The sequence below is a fragment of the Sparus aurata genome, chromosome 22 (assembly GCF_900880675.1).
Source record: "Sparus aurata chromosome 22, fSpaAur1.1, whole genome shotgun sequence".
NCBI lineage: Eukaryota > Metazoa > Chordata > Actinopteri > Spariformes > Sparidae > Sparus > Sparus aurata.
In genome coordinates, this window is record NC_044208.1 from 27419271 (window position 1) to 27436662 (window position 17392).

The following is a 17392-nucleotide window of genomic DNA, read 5'->3' on the forward strand; positions in this document are numbered from 1 at the left end:
AAGCAAACAGACATTCATCAGGCAAACACCGAGTAAGTTTGGTATGATTCATCAGCAGCCAGCGATCATGAAGTCACGCTCACCCTCGCTCTCTGAGGACGGCCAACAATCAGGCTCAGACACACACACACACACGCACACACACACACACACACAAACGTGCACAAAAGCAAACTGAGGTTGTGAATGTGAACACTTGAAGGTGACTTGTGTGTATGTGTGCAGCCTGGAGGTCCCATGGTGGAGTGCAGGGATATAATGTGTGTGTGCACTGTGTGTGTGTGTGTGTGTGTGTGTGTGCTGGTCTGACTGCGACAGTCAGGTCAAGCTTAAAAAAAGCCCAGGCCCGACGGCTCCAGACCTCCATGGTAATGGCCGTGACACACCGCGAGCACACGCGAGCACGCGTCCGAGCACGCTCACTCAGCCACTCGCTCGCTCGGTTGCTCTTTCGGCCGGTCCAATCTTTTTCTCAGTGACTCAGTCCGGGTCGGGACCGCGTGCAGCTTTAAGACTGTATGTGTTGGAAAAATAACATTTCCCTCGCCGCCACTGCCAGGTTCTGTTTTGGATCCGGTTCCAAACTTTTAAGAAATACGCAGATTTTGAGAGAGACAACAAATCCTCGATCTGCTTCTTTTAGCAAACAGCTATTAACGTACAAAACACACGAGTTGCTGGTTTCTCAGTTTTACCGGCACTGATCGTTGCTAGCACCGGTTAAAAATGACGAATGTAGCCGAACTCTCAGTCGTTGTTCTGGATAATGTTCTCCTGCAAGCCGGAGGGAGAACCGGCGCTGAAGATCATTTGTTAGAGAGAAAGAAGCAGAACGCTCTAAAGACACTTTGTTATCACAGAAGTCAAACTTTTGACAAGTCTTTATAAAGCATGTCGTATCTCATTTTATCCAAATGCAATCACACATTTAAATGTTCATGTTTCTAGTTGTGTTAAATGAGATCAATTGTGTGCATTATTGAGCTTTAAAAGTGATGTTTGACAACTTTCTAACGAGGAGTCGGGCTAACTGTTAGCCTCTTCTTAGTCTTAATGCTAAGCTAAGCTAATCAGCCACAGCTCCAAACCCAACAAACCAACACACAGACATTAGAGAGCTTTTCCTTTGACTCTTGGAAGTGAACCGTTCCCAGAAACGTAGAATTATTCCTCTTTCAACAGTTTATGATTGGATTTCCAGCTGTCTTGATATTCGATCAATAGTTTAAGTCATTTTTCAGGAAAAAATTGTCAAACATTTTCCGCTTCCAGCTTCTTAAATGGTGCATTTGCTGCTTCTCTTGTGTCGGTAAACGAAGAGTCTCTGGCGTTCCTCGAGTCTGCAGACGTCACTTTGGGAAACTGTGACTCGCATATTGTTTGCGAGCCCGAGTTAATTTTAGCAGTTGGAGAATTTTCCTGTTAAAACATTTATGCATTTCAAAAAAAAACCCCAAAAAAAAAAACCCTGTTGTTCAGCTTAAATTAGCCGATGAGCTTAGTGGTTCTATATCGAGACGATCCGCACACGGAGCAGCTGTTTCGCTGAAAAAGCTGAACTGAAAAGACTCGAAGAGGTTCTGAAAGACTTCTGTTACAGGCAGCAGATATATTACTGTGTTCAGATTTGACCAAACGCTACCAGATGCCAACAAGAAGAGTAATGATGATAGAAAGATAACAGTCTCTCTCTCACTGTACCGCCTCTTCCTCCCTCTCCTCCCCCCCCCCGTTCCTCCCTCGCTCCCTCTAAGGCCTCCCTGTCTTTTCTCTCTGACAGTGAGCAGGTCCCTGCTGGCGCTCTCTGCTCTTTTACAATATTGTGGGAAAGGAAAGAGAGACGGAGAGAGAGCAAGTGAAAGAAAAGAGAGAGAGGGAGGCTGCCAGAAACACTGTACGATATCAAAGCAGCCAATGGAGCTTTGATAGCGGGCGGGGAGGGGCGCGGGTCAGAAAAACCCGAGGAGAAAGGCTCAGTGAACTGTTTAAAGAGGGGGAGCGTGATCTATCGGGATCCCCACATTGAGGGGCGGGTGGAGCTTTGAGGTGGTGAGTGTGTTTCAGCTGGATGTCCTGGAGTCAAAACGCAGAAGAAGAAGAAGAAGAAGAAGCAGTGCTCCCTCTGTGTGTCTGTCTGTCTCCCTCTTTCTCTCCCCCCCCCCCCCTCTGGCTTTTCCACTTATCTTTAACAAACAGCAGCTCAGGCTCTCAGCCACTGGCCGACAGTTTGTCCCGACAAACAAAAAACCATGGCAACAACCACTGGAAGAGCCCGTCCGGTTCCAAAAAAGGTCCGCCCTCTCTGGCTGCTCCGGCTCCCTCTGCTCTTTTTTTTTTTTTTTTTTTTTTTGCGCAAATTTGGCTGAAATGGGAGATCGGGATCAATAAGCAAATGAGCTCACTCAAAGTTGGCGATAGAAGTTTTTTTTTTTTGATCAAGCGCAGGCTCAAGCTTCGGATGATATCAGGATCGAGGAGTTTATTAGCTCACCTTTGGCTGAGAGAGGCGACTGTAGCACACACACACACACACACACAAAAGTGCTCTTGTTGAGCAATGAGAAAAGGGGAATTTGATAAAAGTGCGAGGAGAAGGACGGGAGAGTGAGGCAGCAGTTTGTCAGGATGCCTATACCGTCCTCTCCGGCCTGCCTTTGCTGACGATACCTACATCGCTTCTGCTGATGATACAACTCTGCTTACATCCTTCACTCCTCCCTCCCACTCCTACAAGCTGTTTTTAACACCGCACAAGATACCTTATGTCAACTGAAACGCGTGCTGAATGCTGACAAAACAAAAAAATTCAGGCTGTTTACAAACTCACAAACGGGCCAGAAAAGGGAGAAAAGCGACACGAGGAATCACACTCGCAGAGCTCTCGCTCTTCATACGGCATGTTTCAGCACCTCGCCGAGAGGTTTAAGTGCATCTTTTATCCAATTAAATAAAACATTACATGCTTATAAGTTTATTTTGAGCTGGCAACGCTCAAAGCATGTGATCGCAGCTAGTGATCTGAATATTTTTGCACAGTCCCAACAGGTCGCCTGCAAACAGCTCATTCTGTAAACAAAGTTAAATATGCCAAATATCTTAACTTTGTTGTGCACCGAGCAAAAATGTGTCCGTAACACACAGTTTCAAAAACTGTCAGCTATCCAAAACTGGTATAACACGTCGGGTCAGATTCATGGTCTCGTTTCATTTTCGGCCGACCAACTTCTGATTCAAATCAAACAAGTTAAAGACTGATAAGAACTTTGTCGTCTTTAGTTGAATGAAGAAAGTGTTTCTCCTAAAGTAAGTTATGAATATCAGAACCACAAAAACTTATAGTATATATCCCCCACAAAGTCACAAAGTTTGGTACAAGTGTTCATCGAGCGCCATCGCCTGCTCGTACTTTGTGCTCAGTGCTATTTAGCTAATGCTAGCATGCTAAACATACATGGTAAACATGCACGGTAAGCATAATACCTTCCAAACAGGTCGTACTCGAGCCCTGGACGAGGCCTCTGGACATGGGGGGGCATTGAGACTGAAATGTTTGAGATCATGTGTGATTTTTTGTGTTTTTTGGATTTTCAGACTTCTACGAATGTCTGAGAGTCGTGTTGGAAATGCGCTATAAGCTGTGTGCATCTCACAAAAAGAAAATATATCAGGATAAAATACATACGACAGAGTTAAAGCTCAGACGGACAACCAAAGTTTCAAATCGAAGCTGAACGGGGGAAAAAGAAAAAGCCTGGGCAGAGGAATCAGTTAAAAAGTTCTGTCTCGTAACGTTGAGTCTTTTCCTGCTAGAACTTGATTATGTTGTTTATTATGAACACGTATCAGCCCTTCCTGCATTAGCCACCGTAGCACCGGTCTCTCATCAGCGTCACCTCCAGTGCTTTGAGCTGACAGCCACCCCGACGTCCACTGCTCCACTTATTCACCACTACAGCTCAATACATACAGTAAATGTACACTCTGGGTCGAACACATTTACTCTGTTCTGTTCTTACATCTCTGATAAATGTCTGTTTGTGCCCCCTCAGGACTTGTTGTTATCCGTCCCCTGACTTCAGAGCTGATTCGGGCTCTCCTGCTTCCTCTTTTCGTGGATCTGGCTGCAGAGTCTCCGGGTAGAGTTTACACGGTTAATGAAGGTTCTCGTGGCGGACTCAGTAAGGAGCTGTCTTTGCTTTGTTTAGTCAAGATTTAAATAGGTTTGGCAGAGAGCCTGCTGGTCCGACGCTGAAGTGTTGCCTATTGGACAGCTTATAAAGTAGTCTCTTGGCTATGTGGCTTCGATTGTGTGTTTCGCTTTCGCCGTTATGTTTGTCCGGATGCTGCGTGTTGGCCGGGCTTCTCTTGATGGAGCCGATTTTTTAATCTGTGGGGCTGCCCGGTTTAAATAAAGGTTAAATAACATTTGGACGGAAGCTCGAGTCTTCGCATTAACCTCTTAACGACTTTGCTCCTCAGCCTGTCCCTCATCCACTTTGATTCATCTCTAGAAAATGCGATTCCACGTGTCCTCTTCCTGCCTTCCTTCCATGCTATTTCTAATCAGCACCGTCCCGATGGCAGCGGCGAAGCAAGACAGAGGATGACCGCGAGTGTAAATGACAGGAGTGGACAAGAAAGAGGAAGAGTGAGGGGGAGTAAAAAAGAGAGAGGGTAGTTATATCCTAGGGTCATTAGCAGCATTTCAAAGTCACCCCGTCTTTCAGCGTATGCTGTTTGACAGGCCCTGCCAACAGAATTAGGGATGAGGAATGATGGCGCCGTGATTAGATGTGTAACTCAGGGGAGAGACGGGGCCTGATCCATGGTTACAGTCCACAGCTCGCACTCGCAAACATGCATGCAGGAGAAAAGAAAAAGGATCATGAATAAAAAGGGATAAGAGATGCGATAACCCCAGTCTTAAGATACGGTCGGTCATTGATTAGATAGGCCCCCGAAACTCTCCATTTCAATGTACCGACCCGATGCTAGTCGGCCTGATAAACACCACGGGCTCCCCCGACTCCCCCTATGAGTGAATTGAATTCCCAAATTACCAGGCTTAAGATAACATACCTGGCTAAATTGCCGCTCTTTATAAGTCTCAAATCTCTTTGTAGATATTCATCAAAGGCTGTTTCACTCCTGATGCGGAGAACACAGGAGATGGGGAAACAGGAGAACAACGCGCACAATGTGGTTCGTATTAAGGCCTCTGATCTTCTATCTCGAGTCCCTCGTTTTCCGCTACATTCCTTTAGCCAGGGGTGATGTGTGGGAGAAGAGGTGGGGGGCTGGCATCCTCGCTGCCAGCGCAAAAAAAACATATATATGGGGGGGGAAGCTTCCTCGTTAGCTGGAGATTTCTTGAGGAAGGAGGAGGGCAACTTTTATCTGGCTCCACTTCTGCTGCCTTTTTTTATTACGCCGGAACACGATCGAGCTTTTTTTGCTTGAGCTCCGATGCAACAGTTTTATATCCCTTTTAGCTTTTGCCGCATTACTTTGGAAGGTTACTTCAAACCTCCTGTTGTACGCCAGCAGCTCGTGTTACGGGCGTCTTCTCTCAATCCTGCCTGACATACACTCCGGAGCAGAGTCTGAAGTTTCCATCTGCCCGCTGCCAAATGAATGCCAGTGATAGTAACGGTTTGTTGGATAAACTGAGAAGGGTCCATCTGTTGGCTGCGGACGAACTCAAAGACACACCCACTCTCACATTAACCCTAAGCACAGCACAAACATGCCCACTTAAAGACGAGCTAACTGGAGCAGGTCTAGGAGAAAATAAAGGGGGTTAAGTGGTTGTGGGTGGGCGGCAGCAGGTGCTGTTAACACGATAGCAACTCCGGATCTAAGCGAGGGCCTTGGTCTGGTCAAGCACTGACTGGGGAATAAACCTAATGTACAGTGTTGTGATGGTGGAGAAAACCAATGCATGTATGAGGAGAACATGCGAGGCCCTTCCCCAGCCGGGATGTGAACCCAGGACTTCTGCACCACCACAAACTTTCTCTGCAAGATGACAAATGCCTTCTATAGCCTACATGATTTGATGCAATACACAGATATTCACCCTCGGCCGGTGCTCACCTATGACCCAAACTCTCCAGACAACTGCAGGGCAGACAGCAGGAATCCAGCATTCGTGTCACAAAGTTATTTGCCAAGAATAGGTGCTTGCACCTATCTGATTTGCCAGCACAGCACCTTGCCGGGTGGCATTGTTTTGGGGTTTCAGCTACGGTTCAGCCAAGTTCAACCTATCTTTACTTTTTGGCACCACAGCAATGTCAACACGCATCACATTCAAATGAATATCGAGTCGAAGGTTTGTCTGAACACAGACTTAGGTAACCTGACCCTCAAATCCTGCAAGAATCATCCCATCTAACCATCTATTTAGTGTCCTGGCTCGTGACATGTAAACACACCTCGCTTTCCCGTCCCTCATCTCCAACTTTAAAAGTTAATTTCAGTCACTGCTCTTAAGTGAAGCTGAGCCGTGGAGACAAAACATCGACTAGACAGGCAAATAAAAGTAAGATCTTCAGTGTTTACATAATCGTGTTCTTGTAAGTGTGCACAAGCCTGTGAAACACGATCAGACACCGCAGCTCTCCAGCTGAACCCTCCATCGCCGAGGAGCCGTGCTCGCACGTTTGTATCCACTGACAGCGCTCATGGTGGACCATAATGCACTGCAACCGCAAGACCCGCCGTGTTTAAAGGTGGCGACAAACTTCTCCTAGTCTGGAGAAGAATTTGTGCTGTAACTTTGGAGACGTCTGCACAGCAGCAGCTGAAAGTCAACAAGTTAAGGCACATTCTCGAGTGTGGGGGGAAAGAGTGGGGGGTGTCGAGAGGCATTCTGGGAAATGTAGTAAAAATGTAGCACGGGCCGAAGGGAACGCTGGATACAAGAAAAACAGGCTAAATGACGACCCACTTATTCACAAAACAACTGAATGCACTGGACATCCCAGCCTGATGATTTACAACACGCGTAGGAGCAGCTGAAGATGGAATTTTCCTCTGAGGCAGGGCGTTCCACTCTTTTACAGAACAGCGAGGGGAAACTCACGCTTGCACTCCTGCACAGATGCACGCGCGCGTAAGAAACCAGAACACAAGCCGACACACATTTGTATGCATTTTTTTCCCCCCCGTACATGCACTTGTTCGCTCTTTCTCCGCTCCTTCTCCTTTTGCTCTTTTCACAGCGGTTTCCTTGCGTCTGCCTCTCATGCCACATTCAGAGCATGAACACCCAGAGTCAGCAAGTCTGGACACAGCTGCTGAATATTCAGCCCCGCGCTCCCCTTCCTGCTCTCCCTTCCTCTCACCATCTCTGTCTTCTCCCACCTTAAACTCTCCTGATCCCCCCCCCCCCCACCCACCCACCACCATCCTCTCTCGCTTCTGTACTCGGAGCTCAGTTTCTCCCTGCCTCCCTCTGTAGCTCTCCACAGCTCTTCCGCCGCCGCCGCATCCGCTGCTGCTGCCTCTGCTCTCTGTGCTCCACTTTCATTAAGGGGCTCTCCTCTGATAGCCCTTCATATAACACTTAATCATCATAACAATAAGAGCACTCTCTCTCAGACGAATCACCTCGAGGGGCCGGTCCTAAAGATCCTCCGCTAACTGATGTCATTAACTGCCGGCGCTGCCGATTGGTTGGAGCGGCGCGGGAGAGCCCGCCCCAGGTGTTTGACGGAGGGCTCAGTGGGAGCACGCAGGTCGGACAGGCCAAGGACATTCCTCTCGTGGAGGAGAGCGGAGAAAACACACACACACACACACGTTGGAGGGCTGGTGTGTGCGCGGGCACAAAGGCTCTTGCTGGGAAGCAGAAGACAAGGCGTGTTTGGTTTTGCAGTCAAGAGAGAGATGAATAAGACTATTGAATAAGGGGGAGGGAGGTTTGAATAACAGTATTTTACATGAATGGATCTTCAGGGAAATGACTGCTCCATCGCTCCCTCTGCTCTCTATTTTCGGCTGCGATTTTGACAACAGGGTTGAGTGTGTGTAAGTGTGTGTGTGTGTGTGTGTGTGTCGGGGGGTGGGTGCATTTTGGCTGATTGAGTCGATGCCGCTATCACGCTGTGGAAGTGACAGCGTGCCATATTATGTTGTTGCGGGTGTGTGTGTGTGTGTGTGAGCAGTGACGGCGGCTTCACGCGGACGTAAACGCACACAAACAAAACTGCACACACGCACACAAACAAAACTGCACACACACAGACACACACACAGACACACACACACACACACACACACACACACACACACACATGCAGGCACACACACACACTTGTCCCAACAACGGTGGAAATCACAGCTGTTCTCAGTTGCTATGCGGCAGTCGCACCATCGTCTCAGATAACACACTTACGCACACGAGTGTGAGACGGGGACAGTAACACCAGACTTGGCAGGGTCGGAAGGTCACGGGGGTATTGTGACAAAATTGCCTAGCAACAAGCACACGGCACATATCATTCCCAGCGTTGACCAGATCTGAATGTAGTTATGATGAATACGTCGACACTCGATGATTGTTTTGCACCTGGCGCTCGGCGTTTCTGCAGAAATGTGCTGAATGTGCTGCCGCTTCATTATAGGACACCATAAATCTTGCACCATTGTTAGCGCGCCGCAGCGAGAAAAAAAAAAAAAAAAAAAGCAAAAGGGTACAGCGAGCTGCACGCTATATAGCTTGTTAATGTGCAGCGACTGGTGCTCACAGGTGTAAAGAGATAACTCGCAGTCGTGGCTGAGGGTTGCTCTGTGCTCCTGTTCGAAAGCGGTACGAGATGTGACTCGTGCACTTGATTCAAATCAGCTTTAGGCTTGAAATCAACACATTTAACAACAAAAAGACAAGACTTCTGAGCAAACTTCTGTTCAGTTTAGAGCTGCAACGAGCAGTCGATCGAAGGCAAACTACTCTGATAACTGATCAATGGTTTAAGCAAAAGCATCCAACATTTGTTGGTTCCAGCTTCCTCAATGAAAGAATTTACTGCTTTCTTTGTCATAAAGTAAGTACAGTCTTTGGGTTTTGGACTGTTGGTTGGATAAATGAAGCGATTTGAAGGCATCGTTCAGCAGCTTTGAGTAACTGTGATGATTTCTAACAATTTCTTTAGAGCAACAGTAGTTTTACAATCCAGGTTTAAAATAAAGCTCTGTTGCACAATAAAAAATAAAAGAAATCTCCAGTAAAACCAGAGTTTACTACTGTAAAACAAAATGAAGCGGAGGTTAGTCAACATGGAGATGCTACACAATTTAATAAAATAATTTAAAGTTATAAAGGCGGGGAAAAACTTTTTTCTTTCAGCTGCTCCGTAACTTTAATATAATGCTTCTTTATTTGCTAGCTTGGCAAAAAGTTAGTTTCATCTTCTACGTTTTCAGCTGTTTCAGGAGTCTTATTAAGTTAACGCTGGTGAAAACTCAACATCTCCAGATGCTTCTGCTTCATAATAAAAGCTTTGAAATGACTGAATAGCAGGGGACTTTTATTGTGAAAGACTTAATCAGAAATGTGCATTTTATTTCTTGATAACACTGCGGTGAGAAAGCGTGTTTAGCCGTTAATATTTTCTACTCGTCGGTTAAAAACGAGGCCACGCTGGACTGACAGGCCGAATCGGACCGCACCGCACCAAGCTGGTACATTTATGGAGCCGTGTTAGTTAGCGAGCTGCATTTCTTTCACTGCCCTGTTTGATGGATGGTCCGGTCTTCCCGTTCAATGTTCTTGACACAAATTCAGCAGCATCATTAAACTTCATTAATCTGATTTCTCAATCCATTAAAGAAGTTAAAGCTCTTCATGTACAAACTAAATTTATAAAGGGTGAGAGTTTAACATTATGATGCAACAGAATGAAACTGAATCCAGGTTTAGAGTAAAAAATTAAACTGGGGTTTTAAATGATCAGATCTTTCTGGATTTTAATCAAAGTTTGGTGCAACATAATTCAAAGTTAGACAGCGAATTTAATCCGTTTTCTTTAATTCACCCTCGTTAGTGCAACGCGGCCTAAACGATCAACCCAATCGATAATGAAAAATAATCATTAGCTGCAGCTCCTCATTAACCGGAGCTGATGTTGTTCGTTCTTTACTATTCTGTGTTGTCCAATATTGTCCCTGGAGGCTTGCCATACCCCCGCGGCCCTGTGAAGCCCTGTAAAGCAAGCCCCCGCGGTCAACGTTAGCAAACACAGAATACAGTAACAGGAAGAAAAAAAAAGAGTACAACCGAGAAAAAGTGTGTTTCATCAGGACTGCAGGTAGCTGAGCCCATCTGTGCACTGAATTCTTTATAGGTTATCACAGGAACAAGGCTCCTGTCCTCGCTGCCTCCATCCCTTTGTGCACAGCGGTGTCTCACATCATCAACACTGAGCTGGAAGACAATTTTGGGCTTCTGTAGCAACGTTTCTAGGTAAAAAAAAAAAAAAAACATGAAATATATTTATTTTAATCCTTTTGGTTACACTGCTGTGGGCTGGGAGGAGCAGCAGTTCACCTTTCTTTTTTTAATGTATGCAAGAAAATGACAGTAAACTAAATCCTCTAGTCTTGACTTGATTTGACCCCAGTGTGAAAACAACGCAGCCAGCTCCTCGGCACATTGCTTGTGTGCATGCAGAGGGCTCCGGCGAAACAAATGCATGGCTGTCCGGCCAGAAAAAAGTTAAGCTAGCTCCTCCGTAATATGGCCAGACAGAGTGTTATACCCTTGTGAACGTCAAGAAAAGGTCAAAAAGCCGCTGCTGTGTTTTAAAATCCTGCCTGTGTGCTTTAGAAACTGTCTGATAAACCTCGAAACGTATTAATCTGTTGCTCCAGCTCAACTTCACTCTGTAACACCACTGAAAGTCGTCCCGACAACTCTCCCCACGTCTTCTCTTGAGCCGATTGCATCAGTTTATCTTTCATTAATATCATACCGGTAATGAGGCTAATCATCTTCGTATTACTGAACCGAGACCTCTAGTTGGGCTGAATTCAGAAGGCTGCAGTGTCCGACTCGGTATTGTATCTGCCAAAGACTCAGTGTTGGCAGATATACCGTATTAAACGATATTAAAAAGGGCTCCGACTGGGATAAAGGCCCAGGAAAACAGTGCTTCTGTCCTTCTGCACGGCCCTCTGTCCACCCTGATGATGTCATCAGGGTCCGCGTACGTCCGCCATCACAAACATACAGGAAATACAGCTCACAGTAGAAAGCAGCGGATCGTGCACCTCATCAGACTAATTACACAAGACATTATGCTTGACGGAAGTGGTTAAGGAGTGAGAGATGCACCCGACAAAGGCAACGAACAAGCCAACGTTCCTTCACTTCAGCGCGTCACAGCGTCGCGTCTGGTGACATTTAGCGTGTCCACGTGCACTTTTTCGTCACAGCCAGTCAGAGCTGGAGCCAGTGAACACCTGAGACTAGTGGAGGAGGGAAGGGGGGGATGCTGATGAGTTACATCATGGGAAATGTAGTCCGAGCGAGTGTTTTTGGATCTTGACTCACACGACAGACAAACAGAATGTAACTGCTGCTGCATCACTTTAGCCCCGATCTGCTAATCAGCTGCATTACGAGCACAGCCAGCTTACAAAACCCACATTACACATTGTTGAGTATGTGAGTCATGTACCAAAGCAAAACAGAAAAGAATCAACCGAGGTTCCTCTGTAATTATATTTTCTCTAAAACAGTCAAAGTAATGAAGCTCACTCGTTCAGCATTCCTCAAAACAAAAATGCCGCGCGCGCTTCAACCGTCGCAAAATCGATATAAAGCCGTTTTTTTTTTTTTTTAAATTGAGTCAAAAGCAACCGGCGTCTTGTTTTTCTTTACCTCACTTCCTCGCTTTAGTTAGTGATGTCACATGTCAGCCCCGTCTGCCTCCTCCGTCTCTTTCCACTGTGTGCAGTGGAACAAAGCGGAGATGGCAGAGAAACTTATCTTTAAAAAGAAAGTGCACAGTGTTGTGGAATAATTTGGAAAACTGTCACAGGGAGCGAATCCTATCTCGGAGAATGCCAGTCACACACACACACGCGCACACATAAAAGCCTACAAGCACACACACACACACACACACACACACACACACACACTCAGGGACTTTGGTGTTTACATCATATGGGAAGGTATTTTTTCCCCTCACACTGCCAGGGAACAGGCCCACGCATGGACACACAGACGCTGACTAAGGCCCTAAGACTCCTGGGGGGTGGGGGGGTTAAGAGTGTGCATGTGTGTGTGTTTGTGTGTGCGTGTTCGTGTGCATATGTATACAATTACTGGAGTTGTGTGTCTACGTCCAACTGTTACTTGTTGAAATGACGTCCAGACATCATTTGGAAGGCATCTCTGATTTCCTTGTGCTGTTAATGACCTCGAGGGTTATGTGTGGCTTTTGTTTTTCTGTGTTTATTTACACACATGTGTGTGTGTGTGTGTGTGTGTGTCAAATCATCCTGCTCAGTGTTAAGCTGTGTGTGTGTGTGTGTGTGTGTATGTGTTGAGTGGGAACGTACAGTAGAGTGTTTGTGGTTTTGGTCTTAGCCGGACGGAGCGAACGCTAATCAGGTTATTAGGGGGAGAAAATCTGCATATTTTGTGTTTGTGTTCAAACTGTTTGTGTACGTGTGTTGCTGCAGAGTTTCTGAACCGTTAAGTCACCGTGAGGTTTGGTTTCCGTCGGGTTTGCGGGTTGGAGAGAGAAAAAGTGGGAGAGGACAGCAGAAAGACAAAAAGAAAAAAGTGTTTGTGCGTCTCTTTATGTGTGTGTGTGTGTGTGTGTGTGTGTGTGTGTGTTCAGGTCTGTTAAAAACCTCCCAGCTCTCCCATCCAACGCTGGCTGATGTTCAGAGTTTCAACCACAACGCTTGGAGAACACAACAGGCGGCCTGTTCAACTCAAGACACAAATAGAGCACTCTTCCTCTGTGCCTGAGCTAAAAACAGATATTTTGTGGAGCGCTTAAGAAGCCCGACCACCAAATCGCTCCTCTACCTCCATGACGCTGTGTTTTCCTTCTGTTAAAATAAGAAACTGGCACGTACAGTATATCCGCGGAGACGACCCCCTCGCATCACATCCTTCTTCCTTTCATTCGCTGCCTGCCTGCGATTGTTTTTTTGGCGAGTACCCGGGATAAGAATCAGCGAAGGTCAGACAGTCGCAGACTGAGGGGGCCACGAGGGCGATGGAGTTACCAGTTGCGAGACACTGGGATATCCATTTCCAAAAAGAGAAAGCCGCCCGCGAGGGGCTGCAAACTGCGCGCTCGCGTTGCACGAGCGTCTCCGACCGCCTGGCGTTGCTAAAAACAACACGCACAGAACACTAAAGGAAATATTAGCTGTGAAGTCTGTTCACTTTAAGGGGGGACGACGAGGGGAGAAGAGGAGGAGGAGGAGTAAACACATTATATAAATCAGATGGTTCCTGAGGTCATTTTTGTCTCCACACACGATTATGCATGCCAACACACACACACACACACACACACAGTGTATGGCTGCATCCACTTATGACATCACTGTAGCTGGCCAGAAAGACAGGCGAGTCACAGAGAGCCAAGCTGACGTCATCCCATTCACTCAATGTCAAATTACGTAATCACGGCGTCCAACGCCTGCAGGACAGACACGCTGTGTGTGTGTGTGTGTGTTGTGTTTGTGTGTGTGTGTGTGTGTGTGATCGCATGCGGGGCAAGAACACATAATTGCAATCTCATGTGTGAGAGGAGACATAAAATGAGGCATGCTGATGACATCATTAGCGGGAGGCGGCCTGGCGTGAGCGGGGCGGCCGTGACATGTTGAGAGTGTTCGGGTAGAAGAGGAGGAGACAGAGCGCTGCGAGCAGACCTGGCTGGAGGAGTTATGCAACGCAAATCCAACTCAACAGACTAGAAAGGGCCTTTTTTTGCCTCTCCTCTGTGTGCACACTGTATACAGAGAGTGCGTGTGTGTGTGTGTCTGTGTGTGTCTTAAGTGACTTTTCTCTCGCACTTTAACTTCAGGCAGAGAGTGCATTAAAAACACACAAGCACTCAAGCATACTGCTGAAATGCACACTGAACTACACACACACACACACACACACACACACACATGCATATACATACACACTCAGTCTCTCTCTCTCCCCCCCACTTATAAACAAAGCTTCCTAAGGACAGGAAATCCTTCCACCCACGTTCCTGTGTTGCCTGGCAACCAGAGCAGCGTCACCGTGTGCATGCCTCCGCCGCTGAAAACAACACACACACACACACACACACACACACACAAACCAGAACTCCTTGAACTCTGCTCCTTTAAAAGGAAAACCGACCAGATAGCCGCGCCAGAGCCGAGCAGGCCGATGCTCGCCACAGCTGCCCTCCTGATTCGTCAGCTATGGATCTACACCAAACATGACATCACCCCTTGTAAACATAAAACACTTTTTCCCCCCATTTATAAGCTCTATTTTTACACCAGCTGACGTCTTTTTCGATGCGCGTGTCAGTGCCCCATTTGCGCGGCACGGTGCGAGGATGCGACCGGCAGCAGCAGCAGCAGCAGCTCTGCACGGCTGAGTACAGAGAGGCTAATTGAGCAGAGGTGCCCGGCACTGTGGACAATGAGTCCATTTCAAATCAGCGGGAGGCCTATTGAAGACAATTATAACCTGGGGGATACAGAGGAGCATTATTCTTCTGAGCCATCTTGGCCACTTATCCCGGCTGTGTTTCCACTGCAAATTTAAAACCTGGCTGTTTTTTTCTTCTTTTCTTTCCTGGTTGTTTTAACACGTGAATCATTACCTGACAGGCGCAGGTCACCTACAAAAAACAAAAAACTTATTAAAAAATTGATTTGTGACCGCAAGCTTATTAGCTAATCGCTCTGAAAACCAAACAGAAAAAAGTGGCAGAGCAACAAAGATTGTGGGAAAATCTCCCGTGCAGCATAATCCGGCTGATTTATAGAGAAAGAAATGCAATGCGAGACCAAAAGTCATATATTTAAGTTATTGTCCTGCACATTTTCCTCTCTTTATTATAGAGCAAATCGAATGCCACTTCCCATCAGAGGCTGGAACAAGAAACGATAAAGCAGCGGTATTAAAAAACACCCTGTTTTCTTCCCCGCTCACTGTCAACTCAGAGTTTTAAACACTGTGAGAGGAAGTTTTTTTTTTAATGTAACTCATTAAGTAACTCACATATTTGACATTTTGGACCCACATATATTTTTACTCAAAGCACTTGCTTGCTTGGTATCAGGCTAACGCTACTTATCTTAGGAGATATGTAGACGGAAGGCCGATATCAGCGGCGAGCGATTAAAAAAACACACCCAGTGTTTGCACGCGGACATGTTGGATTACATGAAACTTGCTGGGTGGCATGAAACTAGACGAGACACGCGCCGTGTAGAAATCTGAGAGCTGTGTTAGCTGTTTTATTACCTGAAGCTAACTGCATGACAGAATACCGCTAGCTCGGCTAATTAGCAAAAACTTTGAGGAGGTGCTGTCAACTTACTTCAAATTCTTCCTTCCCACGAAGGGTATGTTATTATATTTTGGAGGGAACTTGGCTTGATAAATATGTATTGTTTGTTTCTGTCATTATTACTGTATTAATATTTGAATGTTTTCCATTGATTACTTTTGAATCACAGTGAAAAATCACAGCTTTGTTAAACTAAATAAAAACTGCAGGTTCATTCACAACTTTTACCAGATTTTTGTGTTTGACACACAGAGTTTGTTTGTTTTTCAACTACAAATAAAAGTTTTGTGTTTCAGCGATCGCCCTCTTATGTCACAAGGGGACAAGCTAGCAAGGCTAACAACAGACAAGGCTAACAAAAACCAAGGCTAACAGAAGGCAAGGCTAACAGAAGACAAGGCTAACGAAAAGTAAGGCTAACAAAAACCTAGGTTAACAACAGGCAAGGGTAACAAAAACTAAAGCTATTGACCAGCAAAGCTAACGAAAAGCCAGGCTAACAAAAACCAAGGCTAACAGAAGAAAAGGCTAACGAAAGGCAAGGCTAACAAAAACCAAGGCTAACAGAAGAAAAGGCTAACGAAAGGCAAGGCTAACAAAAACCTAAGTTAACAACAGGCAAGGGTAACAAAAAATAAAGCTAACGACAGACAAGGCTAACAAAAGCCAAGGCTAACAAAAGCCAAGGCTAACAAAAACCAAGGCTAACAAAAACCAAAGCTAACGACAGGCAGGGCTTACTAGAGGCAGGCTAATGAAAGACAAAGCTAACAGGAACCATGTCTAACGAGAGGCAAGGCTAACGAAAAGTAGATACGTAACTCCTTTGTATAAAGCCTACGAATGTTCTGGTCGGCCAGGCGACCTTTGACTTCAGGTCACAGCGATCTGTGAGATAAAAGTTTTTGGGACTGTCGATAAAGTTTGTCTGTTTATGGACGAGGTTATTTCATCAGCAAGTTTTTACTGATCCAGCACTGAATGTTTAACGACTAGAGCAGCTTTAATTTTAGATTTTTGTTCTTTACGGTGAGAGGGGCCGGGTACCTTTAATTAGTTTAGCTATATTTAGCGCGCTTGGATCCGGTGGGAATAAAACCCCAGACGACGGCGGTGGCAGTTAACCACGATGTACCGCATAAAGACAGAGGCGCTCCACTCTGCATCTTTACATCACTGCGCGTTTAACTCACTTGTACGATACGACGACGCCGTGATGTCAGCACACTGCACACCGAGTCCATCATAGCCCCAAAAAGTCAAGAAGTCGGGATATTTTTACAACTTCTGCTGATACGGCGCACTCCTGTAGTGTTTACCTCTCGCTGCACTTCACTTTTTTTTTTTTTTTTCTGACTGTGCATTTTACAGACCATATGGCTCAGGGGCCACAGCTGACCTGCGCGCAGCGGCGGGGGATTCAGCGTAGCTCCAGACGCTGCTTAACACAATCAGAAATATTAAAAACAGCCACTTTTGAGCATTTACGTTGAATAAATCATGCTTCCGGCATCCAGGAAAGAAAAAAAAAAACCTCTCTGATGCTTTTATTCAGAACACAGACGGTTCAATTCATTCACACATGAATTATAGATCCATTACGGGCTGTTTTAGCTGTGTTGAGGGAAATCCGACCAACAACAGTTGAGCGCTGAGAGCGCCAACCCACCGAGCCATCCATACCGATTATCTGCGTCTGGGGTGGAGTCTGAATTCAATATTCAATTTACACAATTCAATCCCACGACAGAAGCGTCCGACTGAAGAAGAAGACGACGAAGAAGACAAAAAAAAAAAGTGCCCGTGTCAAAAGGAGCCGTAACGGACCAAACAAGAACAGTGCG

General features: G+C 46.1%; 2 protein-coding genes across 2 annotated transcripts in view; both read right to left on the minus strand.

The window, feature by feature from the left end:
- Positions 1 to 17392, minus strand: part of ches1 (checkpoint suppressor 1) — a 60781-nt gene that overhangs the window by 41265 nt on the left and 2124 nt on the right. The window lies entirely within an intron of this gene.
- Positions 5108 to 17392, minus strand: part of LOC115573857 (forkhead box protein N3-like) — an 85500-nt gene continuing 73215 nt past the window's right edge. Inside the window, 1 exon segment of the mRNA XM_030404903.1 lies at positions 5108 to 5148. Coding sequence (XP_030260763.1) covers positions 5108 to 5148 — 41 coding nt within the window.